A 25,362-nucleotide genomic window follows, 5' to 3' on the forward strand; every position below is an offset into this window, starting at 1 on the left:
GTGTGGACGTCCTTGGCAGTGCTGGTTGGTGCTTGGACTGCTCTCTCCCATCTTTCTGATCTCACACTTGCTTTTTTTCCTGTGTCTTCTTCCTCCAGATCGTTCCTGGGATCTCCATCCTCTTCCTACCCTTTAAATATCACTGTTCTCCGAGGACCCCTCCTCTGCCAAAGTTTCCTTTCACTCCATACGCGTTCCTGGTCCATTTCAGGCATTCTCAGTGTGGACGATGACACCCTAAGCCACATCCGAAACCTTGAACTCTCTGAGTTCGTAAATATCCAACGGATTACCAAAAACACTCATCTTGGTTTTACACGGACAAGCTACGTGAGCGTGACCACAGAGAAACTCACACTCCTGCCTCCAAATCCTCTCCTCCCAGAAAGTGTCAGAACCATGGATCCCAATTTACCTGATCCAAAACCTGGATGTTATCCTTCAGTGCCTGCTTTCCCGTAAGTCGTTAGGTCACCAAGTTCCAAGAAGAGATTCTAAACATTTCTCAGTTTCCCCTTGAATATGTTCACAGTTCAGCTACCGGGGTCATCAGTGGACTGAGTTCATTGTCCTTGACATACTTTAATGACATTGCTCTTGAGATGAAGTCTAAATGCTATACAGAGGGATAGATATGATGACCACCTCTCCTCTCATTCTAAAAGTTGAACCTGATGCCACAATAAGATTGTAATGAGGTGACTCCCCTCCTCCAGGGCACTAACATGTGAGTTGCTTTCTTATCTAGTGAGGATAGCATCAAGTCTGGGGGTGGAATGCTGAAGTGTAGGTGCTGAATGTCCACTAAAGGTCCACCAGTTAAAGGCTTGATCTCCAAAGTGGTACTATACTGAGCGGTGGCGGAACCTTTAAGAGGAAGGGCCTAATGGGAGGTATTTAGGTCATTGGGATGTGCTCTTGAAGGATATTGTGGTTCCAAGGCTTCTTTCTCGTGTGCTTTTTGCTTCCTGGATCATGAGGTCAGTAGTTTTGTTCTGCCATGCACTCTTGCCATGGTGTACTGTTTTACCACAAGCACAAAGAAACAGGGCCCACTGATGGTGGACTAGCATCTTCAAAACTATCTGCCAGAACAAACATTTTATCTTTAGAAGTTGATTTTCTCAGGTATTTTGTTATAGTAATGGAAAGCTGACTAATACAGAAGTTGGAGTGGAAAATGGGGTTGTTGTAACTATACACCTAGTGATGTGGAGGGGCCTTTGGAGTTGGTTTATGTAGAGTTCAAAAGAGTTAAAAAAGGTTTGGAGGAACAGGCCATACAAAGCTTAGAATTCTGTAAGTAGAGCTTAATGGGTGATGGTGGAAGGGGCTCAGAAGGCAAGGATGCTGATAGGAATGTGCACTGTAGAGGCCGTGCTGAAGTTTTGGATGGAAATGAGGACTCAGGAGAATTGGATGGTGGCTAAGAATTGGAATTCCCTTGGTTTATTCCTGAGACTTTGTGGGAGGCTGAACTTAAAGGTAATGGACTAAATTGATGGGTAGGTATAGAAATTAAAAGCATAGGTGTTATACAAGACAGACTGTGTCAGAACCTGGCTCTGTCACTCACCAGCTGTGCAACTCTGGGGGAGTTTCATTAACTCTCCAAGTCTTGGTTTCCTCCACCACACCATGGGAACAATAATGGTGCCTGACTCAAAGCTGGATTGTGAACATTAAGTAGGATTTGTACACCTGCTTGCTTAGTGTCTCACCCTCAGCAAGTGCTAAGGGTGTGAAGTGTTAAGTGTTACTGTCGTTGCTCTGGTTGCTGAGTGTTCTCAAGAGGAGAAGTCATGACCCACTTCTCCTTACTCCAGCCTGATAGGAAGGCTCACCCTCCATCTGAGGATTGCAGGTGAAGACTTCAAAGTCCTCATCTCCCTCCTCTCCCGGAAGGTTCTGGTGACCCAGAGGTCCCAGCAAGGGAGCCTGGGGTCCGTCTTCCAACAGCGCCACCTGCTGTCTACCTCTGGGGTTCCCTGCCCCACAAGTTGAGAGAGACATCCCTTCCATTCTTTGTCTTCCCCAAAGACCATCCTCAGGGTCTTGATTTTAAAATGATTTTATTACTTGATTCCAGGAAGATCAGAGGACATCAAAAGCGTGGGGCCTGACACCTTCACTACCCTCACAGTGAGGCTTGTCAGGATGAAGCAGGCTGGCTTCTCATGCGTCTCAGGCCTTACCTGGCTCATGGCAAGTGCTAGCTTGCTGTCCCTCCTGTGTACGTGATGGCTCCAAGGTTTGGAAGACCTGGCAATGATGCCCATGTCCGGACTTTTCTTTCTCCTTCTTCTCTTTCCCTTTTCTGACTCTCTCTCTCTCCAATTCTCTCTCTTCTATCATTTCTCCCTCCCTTCACGCCATCTTCCCTTCCTTCCTCCTGCCTCCTCGATTTCTTTTCCAATGGCTTCCCTTGCTGTTTCCATGACTTCTGAATTTCCTCTTCCAGTCGCCCTCTTTTTATCCCTCAGCCCTTCTCTTTCTTCTCTCAGCCTCTAACATGGCAATAATAATGATCAAGAAAAAAGCTAACAACGCATCGTCATGCCTTTTCACAAAGCATCTCATGTCCTCACGGGAAGACTGAAGACCCTGAGGGAAGGGTCACGGAGAGGAGGAGACCCCAGAGCGAGGCCCTAGAGGTCTCACTGGGCCCGCGCTTGCTCAGACGTCTTCCACTCTCTGGCTCGAAGCTTTGCCCGTTGGATTTTCCCTGAGATAGTCTTGGGCAGGTCCAGGACAAACTCCAGCTGTTGGGAAAAGAGCCAACCAGGGTGGGTCAGACCACAGCAGGGTTGGATTTTTTAGAGGCGTTTCTGGGAGGGGAAACCGTGAGGCTGGAGGCTCCAGGTGAGTGAGGACAGAGCCTGGGAGATTTCCAGAGCACCTCTGTGTGCAGCAGGAGCTTTGGAAAGTGCCGAGGGGTAAGGCTAGAACTGGGCAGAGAAGTCCAGTCACCAACATACCCTCAGACAGAGGAGAAGCAGGAGGAGAAACTTGACATGGCACAGAGGCCAGTACTCAAAAATATCAGCTGTGTTATGAATGTGGACTAGGAAGAGTAGGCAGCCAGAGTCAGAACATCTGGCTCTTATTTCCATCTCTGATCATTTCCTATTGATCTCCTTTAGATCAAACTATAACATTTCTCCACTTTCCCTATCTTCATCTGTTAAAGGCAATGTTGGAAGTCAAGGACCTTCCATGTCTAACATCCCTGAGTACTCAGATATAAATGAAGATCTCACGGAGGCTTCCAGTGTTAGGGCTTAGCTGACCACTGCCTTGACCTGGGAGCCAGACGTTTGTAGGCTTAGTAAAAATAAGCACCACAGGGATACCCATATAGAAAAAGTATCCTAGCTGGGGAGGTGAGATTTGTTTCATAAGGCAACACTGACTTTGTTGAGAAAGGAGTCTCTTCCAACACAGGAGCAGGGGTCAGAAACTATGACCCGTCGGCAAAGTCCACTTCTCTTCCAAATAAAACACAGTCACTGTTTGGAAACGCTCACACCCACTCATCTGGGTACGACAGCCCTTCCGCCTCCACAGTTTTTATTTCCACAGCTTCAGTTACCTGAAGTCAACTATGATCCAAAAAGACAAAATGGAAAATTCTGGAAATAAGTAATTCATACCTTTAAGCAAATTTTGTCCCAGTGAATTGTTACAATGGCTTTATTTTATTATGATTGTTAATCGCTTATTGTGCCTGAATTTTAAATTAAACTTTATCAGAAGTTTGTATGTTTTGGTATTATCTGGTTTCTTAGAGCATATTCCCTGCAGATGAGGAGGCAGTACTGTCTTGTCTCTAGTCACTTTAGAATTAAAAGGCAAAGTTGAGTAGCTGAAACAGACAATATGGCCTAAAATACTGTCCCCTCGGTCCCTGCAGGATAGACGGAGAGTGGAAGGAAACCAGAGTGGAGATCTGGGTTCGAGGCTAAGAAGGAAGTGCTCTGCTGGGTATGGTTGGTAAAAAGAAACTGTCGCCTTGGGAATTCTACAGGAAAGACTGATGGAAAGCAGCTCCTCTATGGGGGACATGTAAGTGATACGCTGTAAACTATGTCATGGGCCCTGTACTAGATCTTCCAAAGCGTTCCATTACAATTCAGAATTCACACTACGTTTGGTGTGATTGGGTTTCTAGTCTCCTTTAAAAGTACTTATTAGCTGGGTGTGGTGGCACATGCCTGGAATCCCAGTGACTTGGGAGGCTGAGACAGGAGGATAGCAAGTTCGAGACCAGGCTTAGCAACTTAGCAAGACCCTGCCCCCAAAATAAAAAAAAAAAGAAAAAGAAAAAAAGGGCTGGGAGTGTAGCTCACTGGTCAAGTATCCCTGGGTTAAATTCCCTCCCCACCTTGGCAGAAAAAAAAAACAAACAAACTTAAGAAATGCTTCTTTTGTGCCCGTCACTGTTCTAAGTGCCTGATACCTTATAAATATGAACCCTCCCTGACGACCTGTGAAGGGATAATCATTAGCCCCTCTTCATAGGCAAGTAAACGGCAGAGAACAGAGGTCACCGAGTAGGCAGAGGAAGAGGAATCTGAACCCCAGAGGCGGATTCCTGAGACTTGGTGATGCCTGCTCCCTCTGCACTTGAGGTCGAGAGCCACGCGGTGGCCTCTGACGCGAGATGGAGGTCCCCCTTGCGGAACGAAGGACTTATACCACCATGGCCAGCCCCCTTTGAGGTCTGTCCCCGCCAGGGACGGCTGTCCTACCCAGGCTCAGCCCCTCCCCAGGGCAGCCTGCACGCACGCCTGATCCGCACGGGTCTGTACAGTCCCTTTTCCCTTCTCGCCCTGACTCAGGACAATTTCTGAAGGTTGTCCTGACTTTGGAGCTTCGGGTGGGGCAGACTGAGGTCTACATGAGGCCCTCCATCAGTCCTGCTCCCCGCCTTCCCCCTCCAGGGGTCGATCCCCAAGACACACCCTGCGTGCCACCCTCCCTCCCTGGAAACCCCGGGACGATGAACGCGTGCCCAGGAAGGTGGACCTCAGACCCCCTACCCATCTCAGGGGCCCAGGCTCACCATGGTCTCCCTCACCTTCTGCTCCAGATTCAAAACTATTTTTTTTCTTTCCCGGGAACAAGCATTTACCTTGTACCCCAATCTATCCACGGCCTTCTCTTGCCATGTCCACCTCCATACCTCGGTTGCCTCCCCAGAGTGAGAACGGCTGGAAACACGAACAGTTCACTCTACACTTTGTTCAGGTAAGAGAACTTCCATTGCCCTATGGGGACCATGCCTTGCTCCCCGAATCCTCCTCCCAGAGGGCTGCCCCTGTCCCCATCCTTCTTGCACTTCCTCCATGGGTGACCACATGACCCAGAACTGGCCAATCAGGGGATCCCATTGCCCTGGTTCCATTGCCCTGGTTTAGCAATAGGCACGCAGCCCAGGATGCTCCTAGGAGAACCAGCCCACAGACGTCCCGTGGGGACATGCGTGGCCCCTTCCCACTGGGGTTTGTTAAGCTGCTGAGAATGTGCATTTGGAGCTTCCGGAACCCCAAAGGGAGAGCATTTCAAGAAATGAAGCAAATACGAAAGGAACGTCAACGAGTGAGAGCGACATCTCTGACCACGCCGTCCGGACGCTGGGGACCAGCCGTGGTGAAGGCGTCGCCCTCCCCTGGACTGTGTCCAGCATGAATTCCAACTTAACTTTCCGTCGCCTGCAACTGAGAGTTGGGGAGCCCCGAACATTCCAGCAAGGCCGAACCCGGTGCGGAGAGAGGGGCGTAGGCCAGGGATGGGCTCCAACGCGTTTTTGTTTGTTTCCCGTTTGGAGTGAGTCAAAGACTGAGTTCAGTTTTCAGGCCTCAAGACAGATTTGCGGTTTTCTTTGGGGACTTTCTTGGGCACGACCAGGAGGAATTTTGGAATTAGAGGACTTGTCCTCATTCTGAAGGATAAAGCAGTACAGCCGGGCTCCTTCCCCAGGCGTGGGCCACCCAGGAGCCCCACGGCCTCACCTTCCTCGGGTACTTGTACGGGGCTGTCACCGACTTCACGTGCTGCTGCAGCTCCTTGGTGAGCTGGTCCTGGTCCCGGGACAGGAACTCTGGGGCCAGGACCACAAAGGCTTTCACCACCTACAGCGAGGGCAAAGAGAGAGGGGGCTAGAGGGCTTAGTCACCTCCTGGGACAACGCAAAACCTCACCACCGCCACCTCTCTGTCCCCTCAATTGCACCTCCCAACACTTGAGTCAAGGAGAGAGAAGAAAATGGAGGTAAGAGGGGCCAAGTTTCCAGCTCTGTCTCAAGCGGGTTACTGGATGAGGAGTCAGGGCAGTAGGTTGAGACCGGCTCACCTCAGGCCCCAGGGACGGTAGAGACGGATGGAGTGAGAGTCAATGCAGGGCAAGTGAAGGCGGGGACCCTTGACCCCGAGTGACCTTGTTTAACTTATCCAACTTTCACTTTGTCCATCTTTAAAATGGGTATAAGACTGTCAGACTTAATTCATAGGGAATAAAATCGTATGTGGCAGGGCTGAGCTCAGGGCTCTGGGGGGGATCCCTGCAGTTACCCATTCTCCTGTGTGACGCGCCCCACACGGGCCAGACGCATGATATCGCCCAGCCTGCGCCCTGCAGAAACGTCCTGCGACCCTGGTCCTGGCCTCTGGCCTTGACCTTTCTCTAGGCATACTCTGAACTCTGCCAGACTCCCTCCGGGCCTCCTCCTGTGACCCTGGCATTAGAGGGGTCTTTCTTTGTCTTCACATATTATATGATTTTATTCCTATACAGAGTAATTCCATAGAAACTGAAATAATGCATCATGTGCCTGAGAATTTTAATCTAGAGTGATTTCATTAAAAAAACTTTTATTATTTATCTTTTGATAGTGATAAATATTTAAAAAAATTTTTTTTCATACATGTACATAGAGTAATAATGTCCCTCAATCTACTGTCCTTCCCCTCCCCATCCGCCCCACCTTCTCCTCACTCCCCTCTGTACAATCCAGAGTTCCTCCATTCTTCCCTGAAAACCCCTTATGGGGTCTTTCTTTTCCCCTTATGCCCACCATGAACCACATGGATGAAGGATTCCGTCTCTTGGTTCAAATCCTTCTCTGTTCTCTTGGTCAGGAATCAGATTCTGATTCAAATGCCAAACAGCAGGAGGAAAGCCTTGCATTCGCATAATGATCAACCACCCGTGTGGAGCTTACTGTGTGCTAGACCTTGTTCTAACACTTGACAAATATCAACAACCTCATGACAACCTCTCATCTTACCGATGAGATAACTGAGGAACAGAGAGGCTAAGTCGCTTGCCCAAGGTCACACAGCCAAAGTGTGGACCTAGGCTGTCCTGCCCTTAAGTTCATCTTCTTTATCACCACCCCACGCTGCTCTTGGGTTTCCTGTCTGCACCCCCGATCACTGCTCCCCGTCACCTCTCCTCGCACAGGGTCTGGACTGCTGATGACGGCTGTCTCAGCCACGGCAGGGTGCTCCATTAGAGCGTTCTCCACCTCCGAGGGCCCAATCCGGTACCTGTGGAAGAACCAGTCCTTCAGGGAACACCGGACTCTCAACCCCTAGGCCATCTGCAAAGTCCAAACCAGTTAGAATAAAGATCCAGAATACCCTTCCCAGCCCAGAAGCCCAGCTTACCCGCTGGAATTAATGATATCATCTGCCCGTCCCACGAACTGGAAATACCCATCCTGATCCTTGATTCCTCGGTCTCCCAGAAGCCAGAAGTCCCCTCGAATATTGGCTGCCGTCTTTTGGGGATTGTCCTGGTGACCACAAAAACAAATCACTGTACCTGCAAAGTCTAACCCCCGACCCCAGAACTGCCTGGCACAGATGCGCAGGTTGGGCAGTTTGCAACCTGAACAACCACATATGGTGGACCATCTGCCTCGAACCCACCGACCCTGGATCCCTGATCACACTGAATTGTCCTCCTTTATTTCAGTTATTCCAGCTCAGGTCTTTCACTTACTCCCCTGGGTCCAGTCTCATGGATAATATTGATGTACTCTTGCATCTATATGCTAGGGGATTTCTCCCCATTGAGTTCAGCCTCGCTTCCTGGACGGCCTCGCCTCTGCTCACTCTTTGACACTGTTCTAGGGTATCTGGTGGAGTCTGTCCTTTTTCGGGATCCCCCCAAGGTGCATGCTTCTGTGCTGCCCGGGCCCCTTGGGCAGCTGAGGCTTGGGCTTACCCTGCCTGTGCCTCTTCCTGTCTTTCTCAGGCACAGGACTGGGTATTCAGTGACTGGGTTAGACAGCGTCAGGGGAATTCTTAACCTCGCTCTGTCACTGGGAATGTAAGGGCACTGAAAATCAGAGGGGTCGAGAGGACTGTCTGAGGCTAGCCAGCCATGCTGGGTGACCCGAGCCGGTTTCTTAACGACTGGCTTAGCTTCCTTCCTGACGCTCACCATCCGGCCTCTGCTGTCACTCACCCAGTGGCTTAAATAACTCTGCCAACTTCCCTGAGTCTGTTTCTTTGTCTGTCAAATGGGGAGAGTCCCATGCCCTAGCGACCTCGCTGGCCTGTGGGGACAGACAGGGAGAGTGCACAGAAAACGCTTGGAAAGGGCGGGGTGTGGCCGTGCCCTCCCGGGGCCTCGGTCTTCCTCATCTGCAGAGTGGGAATGGCACTTGGGAGCCCCATGACCTCTCCTTTAGCACACCCCGCCTCGCACCGTCAAGTGTTTGACGCGTATCAATGCCGATCATCGAGCTTTATTAGGACACACAACTTAGAGCTGAGGACACCGAGGCAGGAGAGCTCAGCCGCTCGCCCAAGATCACCCAGTGAACCGCCAAGCAGGGTTCTGAACTTCAGCAATGGATCTGGAGGGTCCGTACGGTGCGCAGGAGCGACGTCTGCGGCCTTGCCTTGTGGTACGAACTCGATGAATGGGGGAAACTACACTTACGGAATTTCCGTATTCGCTTATTGATTAACTAGCCGGGGGGTCAGGAGGCAGGCGTTTGGGGTCTTCCCTGCCCACTCCCAATAGCCGTGGGCTCAAACGAGTCTTGCCCGTCTCTGGGGTCACCGTCCTCAGCTGTGGGTGAGCAGGCTGGACTCGGGGTCATCCCTACCTGCACCTTCCGGAGGTCGGAAGCTAGGGGTGCCCCGCGCCATGGCGAAGTCTCCAAGCGAAGCCGCTGCCATGGCCCTGACGGATGGCACGGGGCCTGGGGCGGGGCGGCCCTGGGGGAGGCTGGGGAGGCAGCTCAGGGGCAGCAAGACCTCTGGCACGGAACAGGGGCTTCCTGGAGGGAGGCCTTTGGCAGTGATGGGCTGAGGCTGGCAAGGGTGGATGGGCGGTCCTTCCTCTCGGTCCTTGGACACTGGACACGCTCCTAATCTTGCCAGTGCCTCTTGAGGGGCTCATCATTTCGGGCCCCACGTGTCGCTTGGAGCCCCCCCTTCCCACTGGAGAGAAGAGGACGGGGGCAGGTCCTTACCACATAGCCAGAGAAGATGCCCACAGGCCTGACCGGCTTGACCCTGACGGCCATGTCCCCTTCTTGGCCAGGAGGCAGGACATGGCCCTCCTCATCTATGACCTGGAGGAAGAAGCAGATTGGAAGGAGTGGCCTGTGTGGCCGTGGGAGGAGGACAGACCCAGGCCCGCTCTGGAGGAGTCTGTGGACCAGAGCCAGATCCCAGGGAGGCCAAGCGTCTTCAGCCCAGAGCCCGGGCGCCCCTGCCTGGGACCGTGTGGGTGAGGCCTCTTCGCGCCACTGGACTGGGAGAGCCTGGGCGGGCTTCTGGTGCCAGGAGCTCAGGAGAAATAAAAACCGCCCACCGTCTGCGAGGCTGCCTCACCCCTGCCCTGGAAACTGGAGAAACCGAGTCTCGAGTTCCAAACCGCCACCTCACTAGTTGACCGCCAGTGCTCCCAGCCTCAAGGTTTCCTTCTGGAAAATGGACTGAGAGCTGATGTCAGGGTTTTTATACAAAAGAAACAGGAAACTGAAAAAAGCAGCTCAGTGAATGGTTATCCTGGAGAGTGAGTGGGGCCACGGGTCACTATGCATGCTTCTGAATAAAGTTAATAGTTACACCTCAGACGCACACGGCTCTGCACATAATCACAGGTGCACACACTCAGATTCTAGCTCTTGCAATTCAGCCCACGGAAATAAGAAGGGAAAGGAGGAAAACTTCAGCTAAAATCCACTCAATGCAGTATGGATTTTACCAGGGAAAATTTGGGCATCCCCCATTGGACTGACAAGTGACATATCCCTTAATTAGTTAATAAAATTCATGCTGTACATTTGCATCAATTAACCTAGAATAATGGTAACCCATGGTGGGGTGCAGTGGTGTACATTTGTAACCCCCGTGGCTCGGGAGGCTGAAGCAGGAGGATCTCGAGTTCAAGGTCAGCCTCAGCAACTTAGTGAGGCCCTAAGCAACTTAGTGAGACCCTGTCTTTAAATAAAATATAAAAAGGACTGGGGATGTGGCTCAGTGGTTAAGTGCCTTTGGGTTCAATGCCCAGTACAAAAAAAAGTTACCCTTATTTCTATTTTTAAAACATATGCACTTATCTGGCCAATTTGCTAGATATACACAGATGATATACTTACCATCCTTTTTCCTTCCTTCTTTTCTTCCTCCCTCCCTCCTTCCTGCTTTCCCTCCGATTCCATATTATTTTAATATCTTTTATTCTCAATTATGTTTGACTCAATGAACAATGTAATAAATAAATTAGGTTCGAGTTTTCTGTTTCTCCCTCCTCGGGGCCCGCGGCAAACCTGTACGTCGTAATGGGGAAAGGCTGTTCCCAGGGAACCTGGCTTGATTTTCATCGTCTTGGAAACTCTGCAGGTAACTCCCTGTGGAAAGCCACAGATGAATCAGCAAACCCAGGAGACAGCACAAGAACCCAGGAAAAGAAACAGGCAGGAGAGAGAGAGTTCGCCAAGGTGTTCCTGGTGTCCCTTCCCATTCCCCAGCTCTCTGACCCCTTTCTTGGAACCTCCATTCTGGGGGGGGTGGTCATTAAATTGCTTGAAGCAACCTCACTGAGGACTTCCCAGGGAAGAAAAACTAACAACCACATGATAAAAAGAGCATTAGATCTTCCAGGCATGGTGGGGCACACCTGTTATCCCAGCGGTTCCGGAGGCTGAGGCAGGAGGATCGCGAGTTCAAAGCCAGCCTCAGCAACTTAGCGAGACCCTAACCAACTTAGCGAGACTCTGTCTCTAAATAAAATATAAAAAAGGGCTGGGGATGTGGCTCAGTGGTTAAGCACCTGACTTCAATCCACGGTACCCAATGAATAAATAAACACATAGAGGTGAGGAATAAATTCTGGTTAGTGTCCCCTAGCACAGTAGGGGGGTGACAGCTAACAGACTTCATTGTGTGTCTCAAGATAGCTAAAAGAATGTTCCCAACACAGAGATGACCATTTCTTTGACATGACGGATATTCTCTAATGACCATAATCTGATCATGAAACTTCGTATACATGTATTGAAATATCACACTGTACCCCACCCATAGGTGCAATTATTAGGTATGATTTAAAACGTTTTAAAAACATGAAATTACTAGTCTGCAGTCTGAGGAGACCTAAAAGATGCTTCTACGATGACTTCCCATGACAGGATCGGTTCTGCTTGAATCCTAAAATGGGCCCTTCCCACAGAGCTGCCGGTGTCCTGGAAGCCTTCCCTACGTGGCCCTCCCAGGAGTGGGTGGACGTCCCTGCCAGGCTGTACTGACTCCGCTGTCCTCACCCGCCTTAGCGAATCTCTTCCTGCTGTTCCGCATCCCAGCACCGACGTTGCCCGCTGAAGGCGCCCTGCCTGGAGGACCCACTAGTCAGAAAAGCAAGTCAGGAAAGAGGTACTGGGAAAAGGAAAGGCAGAAGTTCCCAGGTTGTTTTGATAAGTGGCATCATGCAGAGGAGAGTGAATCCATGTTGTGCCTCTGGAACCCGGAGAATTCCAAGAAGAATTTCCAAGAATTCCAGCAGGCAAGGCAGGCCCCCCTTGGCTTCTTCTCCCTGTCTCTTACTTAGATCAGAGCAGCTTGCTACAGCGCCGGACAGGGTGAGTTGAAGAAGCACGAGCCACCCAATCTTGGACTTCCCAGCCTCCAGAACCACGAGCCAGCATAGATCACTTTTCTTTATAAATCACCCTGTCTCGGGGATTCTGTTACAGTAACAGAAAAATGGACTAAGACCCCGCCCCTCTGCCTACTTCACCTACTTTATTTTCTACTTCTATGCTATTCCATCCCTCTCTCTTCACCAGCTCCCATGTCATCTGTTACTTTATTACTCTCTCTCCCACCCTAGAATGCAATCTGAGAGCAGGAGCTTTGCCTGTTTTGTTCCCCTAGCAGATACACAATAAGTATTTTTTTCACGTAAGTGAATGCTAAAGGGTGGCTAATATGTTTATTATTAAAGAGACTTCAGACCCACCAGATGCACCCAGCCCCTGATTCCCTTGGGAACGGGTACCGTTTCTGTCTGGCCGTAGAATTCTCGGATGTCCAGTCCGGTCTGGGCCCTCCAGTTCTCCAGGGTGTCTGGAAGCAGGGTCTCCCCTCCGGTGAAGCAGTTCTGCAGGTGTGGGAACTTGTAACTGAAGAAGAGAGGTGAATGTCCCTCAGCCCTATGGAAACCAAAGTCCCTGCAGACCTGGAGCCGGGGTCTGGGGGCTTGGATGATGGGGCCGGCTTCGTGGGACTACCGGTGGTTGGAAGTTCAGCTAGACGGGCACGCATGTGAGGGAGGCACGGGGATGTACCTGCAGGCTCCCACCCAGCCCCGGAAAGTTCCATCACCTGGAAAGGTCCTGTTGTAGCAACATCCGGTAAACAAGAGGGGCGGCCACCAGGCTGTGGATGGGGTAGCTGGACAGCACCTGAAGGGAGAGGGCCAGCCGAGACACTCACCAGGTCAGATGCCTCACTGACCAATATGCACAGGGGTCACAATCATGGACTGTGGACTCATAGCGGTGCAGATAGAAATCTCAGCTTGTTCTTCAGTTTCAGACTCAGTGAACCTCACGTTTCTCATATATCCAGACACAAAAAATCCAGAAAAACCATCATTGCAGCAAAATAGTCCAAGACCCCTTTGGGATACTTATCAGATCCTAGCTGGTTGTTCCTGCTCACTGAAACACTCGCCTGCACCATAAATCCCCTGGGAATCGCAGTAGGACTGCAGATGTTGTGGCATCTCAGCTGTGACCTTGGTTAAGTCTCTTAACCTGGAGCTAGCTTTTTAATAGATTATTTCTAGACTGTTTTCTGAAAAAAAAATATTTTTGGAGGATAATTGAGTTTTTTTTTTTTTTTTTTTTTTTTTCAGTGCTTGGAAAAGTTAAAAACATCTGTAGGCATTTCAAAAGAAATGTTGCAAAAAAGACCTGGTATGGACCGCTTGCGATGCCCCGTGCCATCTTGTTTAATTCTCCCACGAACCTCAGGAACTCTGTACCTTTATCCCCATGTTATGGAGGAGAAAACTATGACTCAGGGTTAAGTAACTTTTCCAGGGTCACAGCCAGGAAGTGGTGGAACAAATATTTGCAGCATGTACTTTTCAACTGTTATGTAATACCACCTTCATCCCAGCATAAGGATTACCCAGAATTGAAGAGCGGTTTAAGCAAAATGTCTAGAAAAAAGATATTATCGTGAGAACACAGCCTCGGCAAAAGCCAGGCGCTAAGCAACTCAGTGAGACCCTGTCTCTAAATAAAATACAAAATAGGGCTGCGGATGTGACTCTGTGCTTGAGTGCCCCTGAGGTCAATCCCCGGTACCCCTCCCCCCAAAAATGAGAGGATCACGTGATCAGTTCATTCAGGGGCTCTTGATGAACTCGGGTAAGCTGTGAAAATCACTTGACAGGTAGCTCATCTTGCAAAGACCTAACTGATGGGCTAAACTTCTCTCCTCTTCTCAGTTAATTTCCCCCAGATCACGCAATGTATGTTTTCCAAGTGGGTTTTTAAAAATTCATCTATTTTCAAGTTTTGCTTCCCTAGTGTTTTGTTTGCAGAACTTAGCAAAAGCCAGTTCAGAAAAATAATCTGTTTGGGGAAAGTAGCGGAAATGTAATCTGTTTAAAACAGAATGATGGTATCATTCGAAGAGACTCTCCAGAGATAATCCAGACCACCCCCGACTTTTTGATTCTGAAGAGATATTATTCGTCCCTTAGTTTGCTTCTGGTGGTCTCAGATGCAGCCAGATGGATGTCCGGGTTGTCCATCAACTGCTGCAGAGATCTGCAGGCCCAAGAAGGCAATGATCCAACTTCCACATCGTAATTACAGTCCAAATTGTTATAGCATTGCAAGCAAAAGGAGGTCACTTTTTTTAAAAAAATTATTTTTACAGACTGCATTTTGATTCATTGGAAATGAGGCCACTTTTACTACTTAAGGCTACATGGTAAAAAACAGTTATAATTTGTGGATTTTATTTAAGGACTTCCCAATCAAGTTCTACAGGAAAAAAAATATCCAATTTGTTCTTCAGAATTCCTCTTAGATAATAGCTCCAATCGAGACCTAATCCAAATGTCCATTGATAATAAGATGGAGAAGAATTTTGGGATTGAGTCACAGATTGGAATACTATACAGCAGTCTAGAAGAACAAAATTCTGACACATGCAACCATATGTACTCATCTCACAGAGAACATGTTGAGTGAGGGAAAATGGGCACAAAGGATTACATGGTGTACGACTCCACTTACATAAAGTTCAAGAAGAAATCAAATTAATCTGTTGTGGTAGGAGTCAGAGGAATGATGAGAATCTGGGGTGAGGATGTGGTCAGGAAAGGGTATGTGCACCTTTTGCATGGATGGAGATGTTGATCTGGGGGTGTTACATGGGTGTCTGGGATACATGGAGGGTTCCATATACACATGATGGAGCCCTAGCCCTTCATGTGATGGTAACTGAAGGTGGGGCTTCAGGAAGTCATTATGTCAGATAATGAGGGGGGTGCCCCCATGAGGCACTGGTGTCCCTGTAAGAACAGGAAGAGATACTGATTCTCTCTCTCTCTCTCTCTCTCTCTCTCTCTCTGTCTCTTTCTCTCTGTTATAAGGATATAGCAAGAAGGCTCTCATTTGCAAGCCAGAAAGAGGGCCCTCACCAAGAATCCAACCATGCTGGCACACTGATCTTGGCTTTCCAGGGCCCAGAACCATGAGAAACAAGTGTTGTCATAGTCACTCTGGGTATTTCGTCATAGCAGCCAACGTTGACTAAGACAACGTTGAACGTAGGTAAATTGTTTTCAAGCTGAACACTTGGGAAAAAGTTACTTTGTGTATTTTGCTCAGTTTGTGTGTCCTGCTGCAAAGAAAAAAGGAAATACAATGTACACACACACACACACACACACACACACACGAGAGTAGATGGCATCACCTCCAATTCTCCTCCCCACCATGCCACCACCAGCTATCTGATCTGTGACTCCAGACGAAGAGCCCATTAAACAGGAGTGAGTGAACACACGGTCCATGCGCCTGTCTCCTGAACACGTGCCTCTTACCCGTATGTGTCTGTCTCCTTCCCTAGACCATGAGGTCCCGCGGTCAGCGACCATTTCCACCTTGCTCACCAAGCCTGCTCACATGGCTGGGATTTAGCAAAAATGACATGAATGGAAATCCACCACACTAAACAGACATGCGCAAACTCCGGACTCATTCTGACCAACCAATGCAAACCGGGTCTTCTCTTACCTTCAGGATGGTCTGTGGGTCAAACCTGGGCAAGAGATGGATAAATACGCATGCGCCCAATGTCCAGGGTTCCAGAAACGCGGTCAGAATGTTCAGTATCCAACCCGTGTCGGAGATGGTCCAGACGATGTCCCAGGCTTGCAGGCCCGTCCAGGTTCTGCGCACAGAGAAAGCACCCGTCCATCCAGGTGAGAGCAGGCCGGGCGTGTGGAACGCAGGGTGTGTGCATGGGTGTGTGTGTGGGGGCGGGGGTTGTGTCTGTCTGCCCGCGTTTATAGGAAGCATGTGCGTGTGAGCAGGCAGAGCGGAGGAAAGTCATTTTTTTCTGCACAGCCTGACGGGAGGGGACAAGAGTTCTAATTGTGACCCAGTAAACGTGACCCAATGGACAATGGGGTCTAATTTGTTCTCATTTTATCCTCAGAGCTCAGTACAGCGTCACATGCGGTAACCACGCAGGATTAGGGTGCCAACAAAAGTCATCTTGGCCAAGTTCAAGTTTGCCTGGGTAGAACCTTGGTTCTCATTTCTCCAAGCATCATGAACAGGGAAAAACTGGTTTCCTTTATCTCTTGGGCTCAGAATAAGAGGTCCTAAAACTGTCTTCAAGCAAGAATGATTTAGGCTAGACATGAAGAACTTCCCTGAGGCTGGTAGTCACCCCAGTATGCGTCCTTTCTTGCAGATGATTAATATTTTCAACTCTGTGGGAAATTAGGCCTCTTAGGACCATAGCTGGGGTATGAATAAATGTTACCTGTATTTAAGAAATTTATCCCCCTGTTCTTTAAAAACGGCATTTCCCTACAGCAACTCTTAAGTGATTTGTATGATTAATTTCATTTGCGGATACTATGGGCTCATAAGTAGGACAAGGAAATTTTTACAAGCTTTTTTTTCCCCTGAAAATATGTTTCCACACTCATAACATAATAAAGTAAACACGGCAGACCAGATCCCAAAGATCCCAGAAGATCCCTCCTTTGATTGCATGAAGACCTTGTCGTGGTGTTCCTGATTTCACAGATGAGACCAGTGGAGCAATGGAATAAAATTCAGAATTATGTGGTCTGTGGTTCAGAAATTCTGAGATCTCAGCTCATCTAACTCATCCAATTTTATCTATTTTTTTTTTTTTTTTTTTACAAATTTTGAATTTGCAAAGCTATTTGCCATTCACCAAAATGTCTTCTTGGAATAGAGGGACCATCAAAGTCAATTGCCAGCACCCCAGAAGACAAGATAGAGGTTATTCTGGGGAAAATGCATATAAACTTTGCTGTTCATCGTTTATCCTACTAGCCACATGGTTCAAAACCTGGAAGAGGTTTTGAGATGTGGAATGATCTGAAACGGGAACATCACCCGAGGATCGGTGAAGGCCCAGAATGGGAAGCAGGCTTCTTTAGACCCCTTCTCAGTTGTCTTCCTCAGAAACTCCCAAGAAGAGTCAGATCTAAGCTCAGAAAGCCTTTTCTGTCTGGTCATTCGGCTGTCTGAGAGGGAAGGGGCCCAGCTTACCCAGCATCCAACTGGGCCTTGATGCCCAGGCTTGAGTGGGTGTGTTCCGCCATCTTGGGAAGGCCACTGGTTCCGCTAGTGAAGTAAATGGCAGCTGCTTCTCGGCTTCCGGTCTCCACACACTGATGAGTGGCGGGTGCCTCTCTGATGGAGACACAGACCGTCACCTTCTCAGATCTAGCCAGGACACCAGGTGTCCCCGTGACTCACTTTCCCCACCAGCTCCCAGGCTGGGGGGAAGCCACTTGATCCACTTCAGAAGGGAGAAGTCTCATTGAGTGGCTCAGATTGGGGGGTTTCTGGAGTCCCAGGGTTTAGCGTGTCAGTTTGTACTGGGCATTTAACTGCTTCAAGTCTCACTTTCCATACCTGTGAAATGGGATCAATAAAACCTGTCTCATAGAGTTAAAGAGAAAAGTAACTCTGCCACCAAGGAAATGAGTAATGTGCTTAGCAGGAACTTAATAAATGCCAATCTAATGGTTGTGGAACCCTAGCATGATACCAGGTGGGGTGCAACCTGATTTTGAGTCTCTCAAAGCTGGTATCATGTGATTTCTTTGACAGTTACCTTAAAGACCATGATGTTAGACAGGAAAATGTCCCTAACGGAGGGATTTCAGACAGGCGACTGGGAAACGCATTCATCCATCAAGCCTTGCTATGGGCCTTTGGAAGGACCACTATCCTGGAAAGCCTTGCTTAGGGAAGCAGAGGGCGAGAAGAGCCTAGAAACTCAGCATTTCAACCACCTCTAAGACTTTACCTCATATGCCGCCGGCCTCACTGCTGGTTTGAGCCACGGCTGGTGAGGAACTCCCAAGAGCCTCCACCTCCCTGGCACTAACGCCATGTCGTCTCTGGCGTGCACTCCACGGGATTCACTTTATGCCCCAGGGCCTTTTCTATTGCCACTGTGGTGTGGGACTCTGAGCTGTCTCTTCATGTCAGTGTGCAGCCCAGAAGTGTGGGGTATAGTGCCCCTGGTACCACCCTGAACCCTTGGGGCTCAGGGGGCCGTTCTTGTCAGTTCTTCCTTAGAAAATCCTGGAAGCTTTCTGTGTTTTCCTCCAAAGATCCCCACACACTAAGTCCCACGTAGCCCTGGAAACGACCTTCTTCCTTGATTTTCTCTCCCTAGTCCCGCACTCTGCTTCCTGAGCCCCTCACCCCAATAAAGCACCTGTCCGTGAGCGCCTGCTTTGGTTTCCAGCTTGGGGGAAGAGCCAGGAGGACACTCACTGTAGCAGTGTCCTGAAGTTCAGCCACCCATCCCGGCTTTTCTCAGACACCAGGAGCTTGATTCTCAGGGAAGGGCAGTCGGATGCTATGGCGTCCACTTCTTGGGCCACCTCATCCCCAGCCACGATGGCCCTGGCCTTAGACATCTGCAGTCTGTAGAGTATGTCTTTGGATTTCATCTGGACGGTCCCAGGCATGAAGACGAGGCCTGGAGAAGCCAGAGGGTTAAGGCAGAGCTGGGAGGACATGCCGGTGGCAAACCCCGGAGGAAGGAGGGCCCGTTGCGGGTGGCGACCCCAGGGGAGGGGTTGCTTTGGGGGAGAGGTGGCTGCGTTTCTCTGCTCTGGGTTCCTTCACGGAAAGAGGCTGCCCAGCCCACGCAGGCCAATGACCGACCTGCTCGAAAGCAGCCCAGGGTCACCAGCCACCACTCCGGCACTCGGGGCAGCACCACTGCCACACGGTCCCCACGCTGCAGGCGGCAGGCCCCCGAGAGGACGTTGGCGGCCTGCTGGCTGAGCTCACTCAGCTCTCTGAAGCTCCACTTGACTTCCACCCCGTCGCCATTCACCCACCACAGGGCGGGGCCTTGAGGTCTCTTGCCGGCCTGAAAAAGGAAGGCCTGCAGATCAGGGTCGGGGACCCTCAGGGGACAATCCCAGGCCTGGGGTTTGCTGCACCAAGGCTTGGCGCGCTCTCAGGACCCTCACACGCTCTCAAGACCTTCAAGAGGTGTTTTTTTTTTTTTTTTTTTAATATTTGTGGGGTTCTATCAATATTTACCAAGTTAGAAACCCGAACTGAGAATTTTTTAAAAATTTATGTTTTAAGAAATAACAGTAATAAGCCTACTATATATAATACCATGATTAGGATTTTTAAAATAAAAAAAAAAATAAGTATACTTTCCCCCCAAAACAAAAAAATAAAACCAACAAAAAAGTCAAAGGAAAGAATGAAAAAAGGGGCATAATTTTACATTTTTACACATGTCTTTAAAGTCTGCCTTCATAGGCGACTGTCGGATTCTCTTATCTGCTTCTGTACTCGCTGTTGTCTCGGTCAGCAGGGACCTTCTAAAAAATGCCACCATATATTAGTGAGAGAATTACAGTCGCAAGGGCAAACGTCATCTTGGGTTTATGTGTATATTTCTCTGCATATATCTATCAACATTATTTATTTTTGTTTTATCTTGTGATGAAATATGTATAATGGAATTTATCATTTTACTTTATCATTTACCTTTCAATTTAAGTTTATTTTTTAACAGATATTTAAAGACATCAAGATTGGGCCTACTCATGGGCACCCATGATGGTTTAGTACATGCGTACACTGTACCATGTTTAAATCAGGGTCAGCTCATCTGTCTCCTCGGACATTTATCATTTCTCTATGGTGCAAACATCCTAAACCTTCTCTTCTACCCTTGCAAAATGCACAGTATGTATTCGTTGTCTCCAGGGACCTACTGTGTGATAGCACACCTGAGCTTCTTTCTCCCATTCAACCACAACTCAGGATCCATCCATCATTTCTCCTCCTCCCTCTCCCTCTCCCTTCCCCTCCCTCTACTTTCCCCCATTTTAGCTATTTCCAGGTGTATAGTTCAGGGGCTTTAAGTCCTTCCATCTTCCACAACCATCACCACCATCCATCTGGAGAAAATGTTCCATTATCTAAAACTGAAACTCTGAAACAGTTACTGTTTCTCCATTTGGAGAAAATGTTCCTTTATCTAAAACTGAAACTCTAAAACAGTTACTCCTTATGCCCCTGGTAAGACCGTTCTACTTTCCGTCTCTATGAATTTGACTATTCCAGGTATCTTAAATACCTGAAATCGTACAATACTTGTGCTTTTGTGACTGGCTCATTTCACGCAGTGTGAGATCCTCAAGCAAGTGTTAGAATTCCCTTCCTTTTTAGAGTTGAATCATATTCCATTGTATGGATATTGCATCTATATTTTCATATCTATTCACCTGTTAATGAACATTTCGGTTGTCTTGATCTTTTGGCTATTTTGAATAAAGCTATCATGAATCTAGTTGTACAAATATCTCTTTGACCCACTTCTTTGGATTCTTTTGAGTATAAACCCACTGATGTTGCAATTGCTGTATTTTATGGTTATTTAGTTTTGGTGTCAGGAGTGGGATTGCATTTACCACTTTACATTCCCACCAGCAATGCACAAATATCCCATTTTGTCAATGTTTTATTTTGAATAGTTTTTTACTCCACAGATCCCCCTGAGTCTTGTGTATTCACAGGGATTTGCAGATCATAATTTAAGAGCAACAATACGAGTAAAAGAGGAAACATGAATATTTCAAAATACCACCAGAGTTACATGACTTTGTGATAATACATAAGAATGCCTGTCTTCTCACAGCCTTGGCAACCGTGTGTGGTCAAAGTGTTGTAATTAACTAACATGAAAGGAATAAAATATGATTTCAGTGAAGTTTTCTTTTGCCATAGTCTCAACTATTGGTGAGACTGAGTCTTTTTTTTTTCTTATGTGTAGTAGTTATTTGAGTTCATTTTTCAATGAACTATCTGCTCCTGTACTTTGTCCTCTTTTATTATGGGTTAAGTCTCTTTTTTTTTTTTCTTGATTGATGGGAGTTCTTTTGTATTGGGAATATTAATTCTTTTTTCAGTCACTTGATTTGAATAATCCCCCCTGGTTTGGATTAGTTTTTATTTTGTTTATGGTGTTATTGACGGAAAGGTTCTTTTGATGTTTGTGCAGCAGATGTCTTAAATCGTTTCTTTTGTGGATTCAGAATTGTGAGTTGTGAGAGTCAGGGCCTTCTTCTGTATTCTAAGGAGGTATAACTTTTAAAGAATATCCAGAAATAGACATTTCATGTTAACATTTTCCATTTTAAAATGTCGACCTAACTTTTTTTAAAGAACAGCTGCACCTAGGTTCCATCGTCTGCCTGGGGGCCAGGTGTTTGCAGTCTCTACACTAAGGTTGTGTCACAGTGTTGGCACCTCAGGGCAATGTCACCATTGTGGTCACCTTGACCACAAGGTTTAAATCCTATTCTGGTAAACCCACCCCTTTCCTTATCCTACTTTGGGTGGACTCTTCCGTCCTCAGAAATGTGCACAAGGCTTCAGGTGAAGGCCATTGGTGCATCAGTACCAGGTGGGTTAGAATTCTAGAAGCTCAGGGCTTGAGAGAGAACTACGCAATTTTGCATGATTCTCACTCTCTTGGATGTCTCAGGAGGGAGCCCTTTTGACATCTCTGCCTGGTGGACATCCTACCCACATGCCCCTAATGACAGAGGCATGTGACCTAACTTTCTGAGAAGACTGACTCAGTTCTGCTCTTATTAGATCCGGACCTATTTCTTCTGTGACTCCAGCTTACTTGTCCTTGTTTTGCTCTGAGAGGTCAAAATGCAGCATGGCTAATGTATGTCGTCTGCTGGGGGTTACCAGATTGCCCCTCCCCGAGCCAGACTCCTACGCCTTTCTGCCTGGCCAATCCGTACTGTCTCGTTTTGACACTGTGGATGATGAGCATCCTGTTCATAGCTTCTTACAGGGACTGATACCTAATAAGCATTCAATAAGTACTTACTGAATGGACAGATGAATTCACGAAGTCAGTGGAACCATCCCACCCTGTGCCTCTTCTCTACCTATTACCTTTTCCAGGTCAGCCCAGGGGTCTATCACGTTGCTAGCAAAGTTAAACTTGTCAGGCACATCTAGGTGGCCCCAGGGTATGGAGGACATCCGCCCGAGAGTAATGTGAAGAGTGCGACGGGACATCTCAGTACTCCAGAGGGTACGAAGTCCCCGAAGTTTGTGCAGCCAATGCATGTTCAGATCTGTGAAGGAAAGGGGAGACAGAGCTGAGGGCTTCCTTAGAAGATTACTCCATGAACCATCCACTGCTGGAGGAGATTCCTCGCAGCCCAAAGGGCTCTCCCCAGGAGTGGATCTGTGGTGGTCACAAGTGGGCTGGCACTCAGCCTCTGTTTCAGAATCCTTTAAATATGCGCCATTCTCTGAAGGCAACTCTCCAGCACCATTCTAACTATTTTGTGACCGTCCAGTTCCATGTAATGAGTCCCCTTGGGCTGGAAACACAGGGAGTAGTAGATGGTCTATTGTCCCCAGCAATTTGATCCCTTCCTTAGTGGGAGCATATATCCCCATTCACTTCCATGTGACTTCCGAGAGTAATCTGAAAGAAGAGCATATGTACCCCGCGTTGACCTTGGTCTTCCCATGCAATAGGCTCTGGCCAGTGGAATGCCAGTGGATTGGTCTTACTCTTGCATTTCTATTCTATGAGAATTGCATGTCAAGAAGGGCATTATTCCTTCAGCCTGGGGCCCAGAATGATAGGGCGAGCAGAGTCCCACGTAGCCACAGACAACCCTCACACTTCTAGAGGGAAAAACATGGATGGTTATAAGCTACTGGGATGTTTGTTGATGTATCAACTGCTGACTGATAGAAGTAACATCTACTTCTTGAAACTGAATCTTTGATACTTGACTGATATCTTTTTAAAAATTTTGTTCTAATTAGTTGTACATGGCAGTAGAATGCATTTATATGTTTTGATAGATCACACATAAATGGAGTGTAATCTCTCATTTTTCTGATTATGCATATTGCAGGGTCACATGGGTCATGCAGTCATACATGCACATGAGGTGATAATGTCTGTTTCACTCTACTATCATTCCTTCCCCCACCTCCTTCCCCTCCCTTCACTCCTCTCTACCTATTAGAAAGTAACTTTATTCTTCCCTATCCCTACCTTATTGGGAATTAGCATCTGCATATCAGAGAAAACATTCAGTCTTTGTTTTTGGGGGGTTTGGTTTATTTCACTTAGCATGATATTCTCTAACTCCATTCATTTACCAGCAAATGCCAGAATTTCATTCTTCTTTAAAGCTGAGTAATATTCCATCATACACCACATTTTCTTTATCCATTCATCCGTTGAAGGGGATCTAGTTTGGTTCCATAGTTTAGCTATTGTGATTTGAGCTGCTATAAACATTGATGTGACTCTGTCACTCTGGTATGCTGATTTTAGACTGATACCTTAAATACTATGTATCTACTACACAGGGCCTAACACAATCACTTTGGAAAGTATAACTATTGTAATTATTGTTTCCATATATGTTGGCTCCAGGGAAAGTAGTTCCACCGCGGTGCAGGTTGGCCTTTGAGTTCCGCTTTGCACACCCTGATGAGGTTGCAAAATGTAAACCTTTAATTTTAGAAATCCACATAGCAGTCCAGTCCATTGGCTGGATTCCAAGACCCTTTTGTCTAGTCAGCAGCTGTCAGAATACTTAACGTCCCTGACATCTATGCTATCTCTCCTATTTTCTAAAAGAATAAGAGGCAAAAGTTTCCTTGGCAGGTCCTGGGCAGGAATACTTATTGCTTTTATACCTGCTGGTGCTTCTCTCTTTTCATGACTGGCTCTTTCTCATTCTTCTGTCTCCTTCTCAGGCCATCTTTCCTGATCACCCTTCTCCCAGCTCCACAGTCCCTCTTATTGGGTGTGTTAGAGTCACCCTTTCCTCTTTCCAGGTTGCTTCCTCGCTGAGACCCCACAGAACTCTTTTCCGAGCCTCTTAGGAATTCCTCTGTGAATTCTCACTCTCCTTGTTGACAACGAGTCCTAAAGATCAGTGAGGGACACCAGGAGGCACCACCCCATCCTTCCATTCCTTACAATCGCACTCACCTGCTGAGTTCTTTCTGGAAGTCTCTCTGGGGATACCTCGGTCCACTCTCCTCCTGAATAAACAGCTTCAGTGTCCCTGAAGTTTTGGAGAAAAACACAGTAATCATGCAGACAGCTCCTGAGTCAAATTTCTGCAGACTTGGTGGAGAGCACAGCTAATCATTAACTGTGGACAACCCTGGAATCTCACATGAGGTAACATCATTCCTCCTGGTCACATTTATAGATAGCATGGCCCTTGAGCCTTTGGTTCCAAATGCACCTGCTCTTCCAACCCACCCAAGGGATAAAGAGGAGCTTTATGCTCAGAATCAACAATGAGATATTGCCCCAACCAGGGGCAGAAATGGAGCTTAAATGGCTCTGGCGATTCCTCTCTTGATGATTTCTCTCTTCCTTTACTCTTTCTTCACTTGGATTCCTGCACCCATGTTTGCCTGGTTGTCCTCTTACTCTCAGTGTCTTTTGCTGATTCCTCCCCGTCTATTTTATCCCACTCACTCTGCACATGATTTCCCTCAGTGTCATGGCTTGGGTCCCAACCACCTTGCCAATGAGACCCACACGTGCATCTCCAGATCTGCGTGCTGGATTTCTCCACTTGGATGCTTAATAAGTATTTTAAACATACTTGTACAGAACTGAGTGCCTGATATTAACTCTTCTTGCAAATCATCCCACACTCTCTACTGTCTTACCCATCTCTTACCCTATCATTCCAATTCTTTCTACATAAAACCTTAGTCTTCCCTGACTCTCATGCCTGGCACTGATGAATCCATTAATTCTGTCTCAGGCTATCCAGAACCCATCTCAATCTCTGCCCCATTTCAAAATACCACTTTTACTCCATAAGAGTATTTGGTGGTCTTCTTTCTGGTCTTTCTACCTCTGGTTTTGCCCCCTGAAGTCTGTCCTTAAGCAGAGTTAGCCAGACTTAAATCAGACTGTTACTAATTGGCCAAGGGTTCTTTTTGTTCAATTCAGTTACAAATCACACAAAGAGGCAAAGTGAGGCTCCCTGAGTGGTAGCAGCTCTGGAAAGCTCTCC

At 47.8% G+C, this 25,362-nt stretch overlaps 1 protein-coding gene and 1 long non-coding RNA gene across 2 annotated transcripts; one reads left to right on the forward strand and one right to left on the reverse strand.

Moving 5' to 3' along the window:
- Nucleotides 1-2,053: 2,053 nt before the first annotated feature.
- LOC124970503 (acyl-coenzyme A synthetase ACSM2B, mitochondrial-like) lies at nucleotides 2,054-24,459 on the reverse strand. The gene is made up of 14 exons (XM_047533891.1): nucleotides 24,312-24,459; nucleotides 22,232-22,416; nucleotides 18,950-19,160; nucleotides 18,554-18,761; nucleotides 17,312-17,455; nucleotides 15,791-15,947; nucleotides 12,852-12,931; nucleotides 12,526-12,649; nucleotides 10,799-10,879; nucleotides 9,494-9,595; nucleotides 7,671-7,798; nucleotides 7,451-7,550; nucleotides 6,015-6,134; nucleotides 2,054-2,762 (listed from the first exon to the last, which is right to left on the reverse strand). The coding sequence occupies exons 2-14, from the start codon at nucleotides 22,406-22,408 to the stop codon at nucleotides 2,658-2,660; spliced, it is 1,737 nt and encodes a 578-aa protein (XP_047389847.1). The 5' UTR covers nucleotides 22,409-22,416; nucleotides 24,312-24,459; the 3' UTR covers nucleotides 2,054-2,657.
- On the forward strand, nucleotides 3,927-6,829 carry LOC124970504 (uncharacterized). The gene is made up of 3 exons (XR_007106140.1): nucleotides 3,927-4,065; nucleotides 4,522-5,250; nucleotides 5,421-6,829. It is a non-coding gene; the product is annotated as an uncharacterized LOC124970504 (long non-coding RNA).
- Nucleotides 24,460-25,362: the final 903 nt, after the last annotated feature.

This window comes from Sciurus carolinensis, chromosome 18, assembly GCF_902686445.1.
Source record: "Sciurus carolinensis chromosome 18, mSciCar1.2, whole genome shotgun sequence".
In the NCBI taxonomy this organism is placed as follows: Eukaryota; Metazoa; Chordata; class Mammalia; order Rodentia; family Sciuridae; genus Sciurus; species Sciurus carolinensis.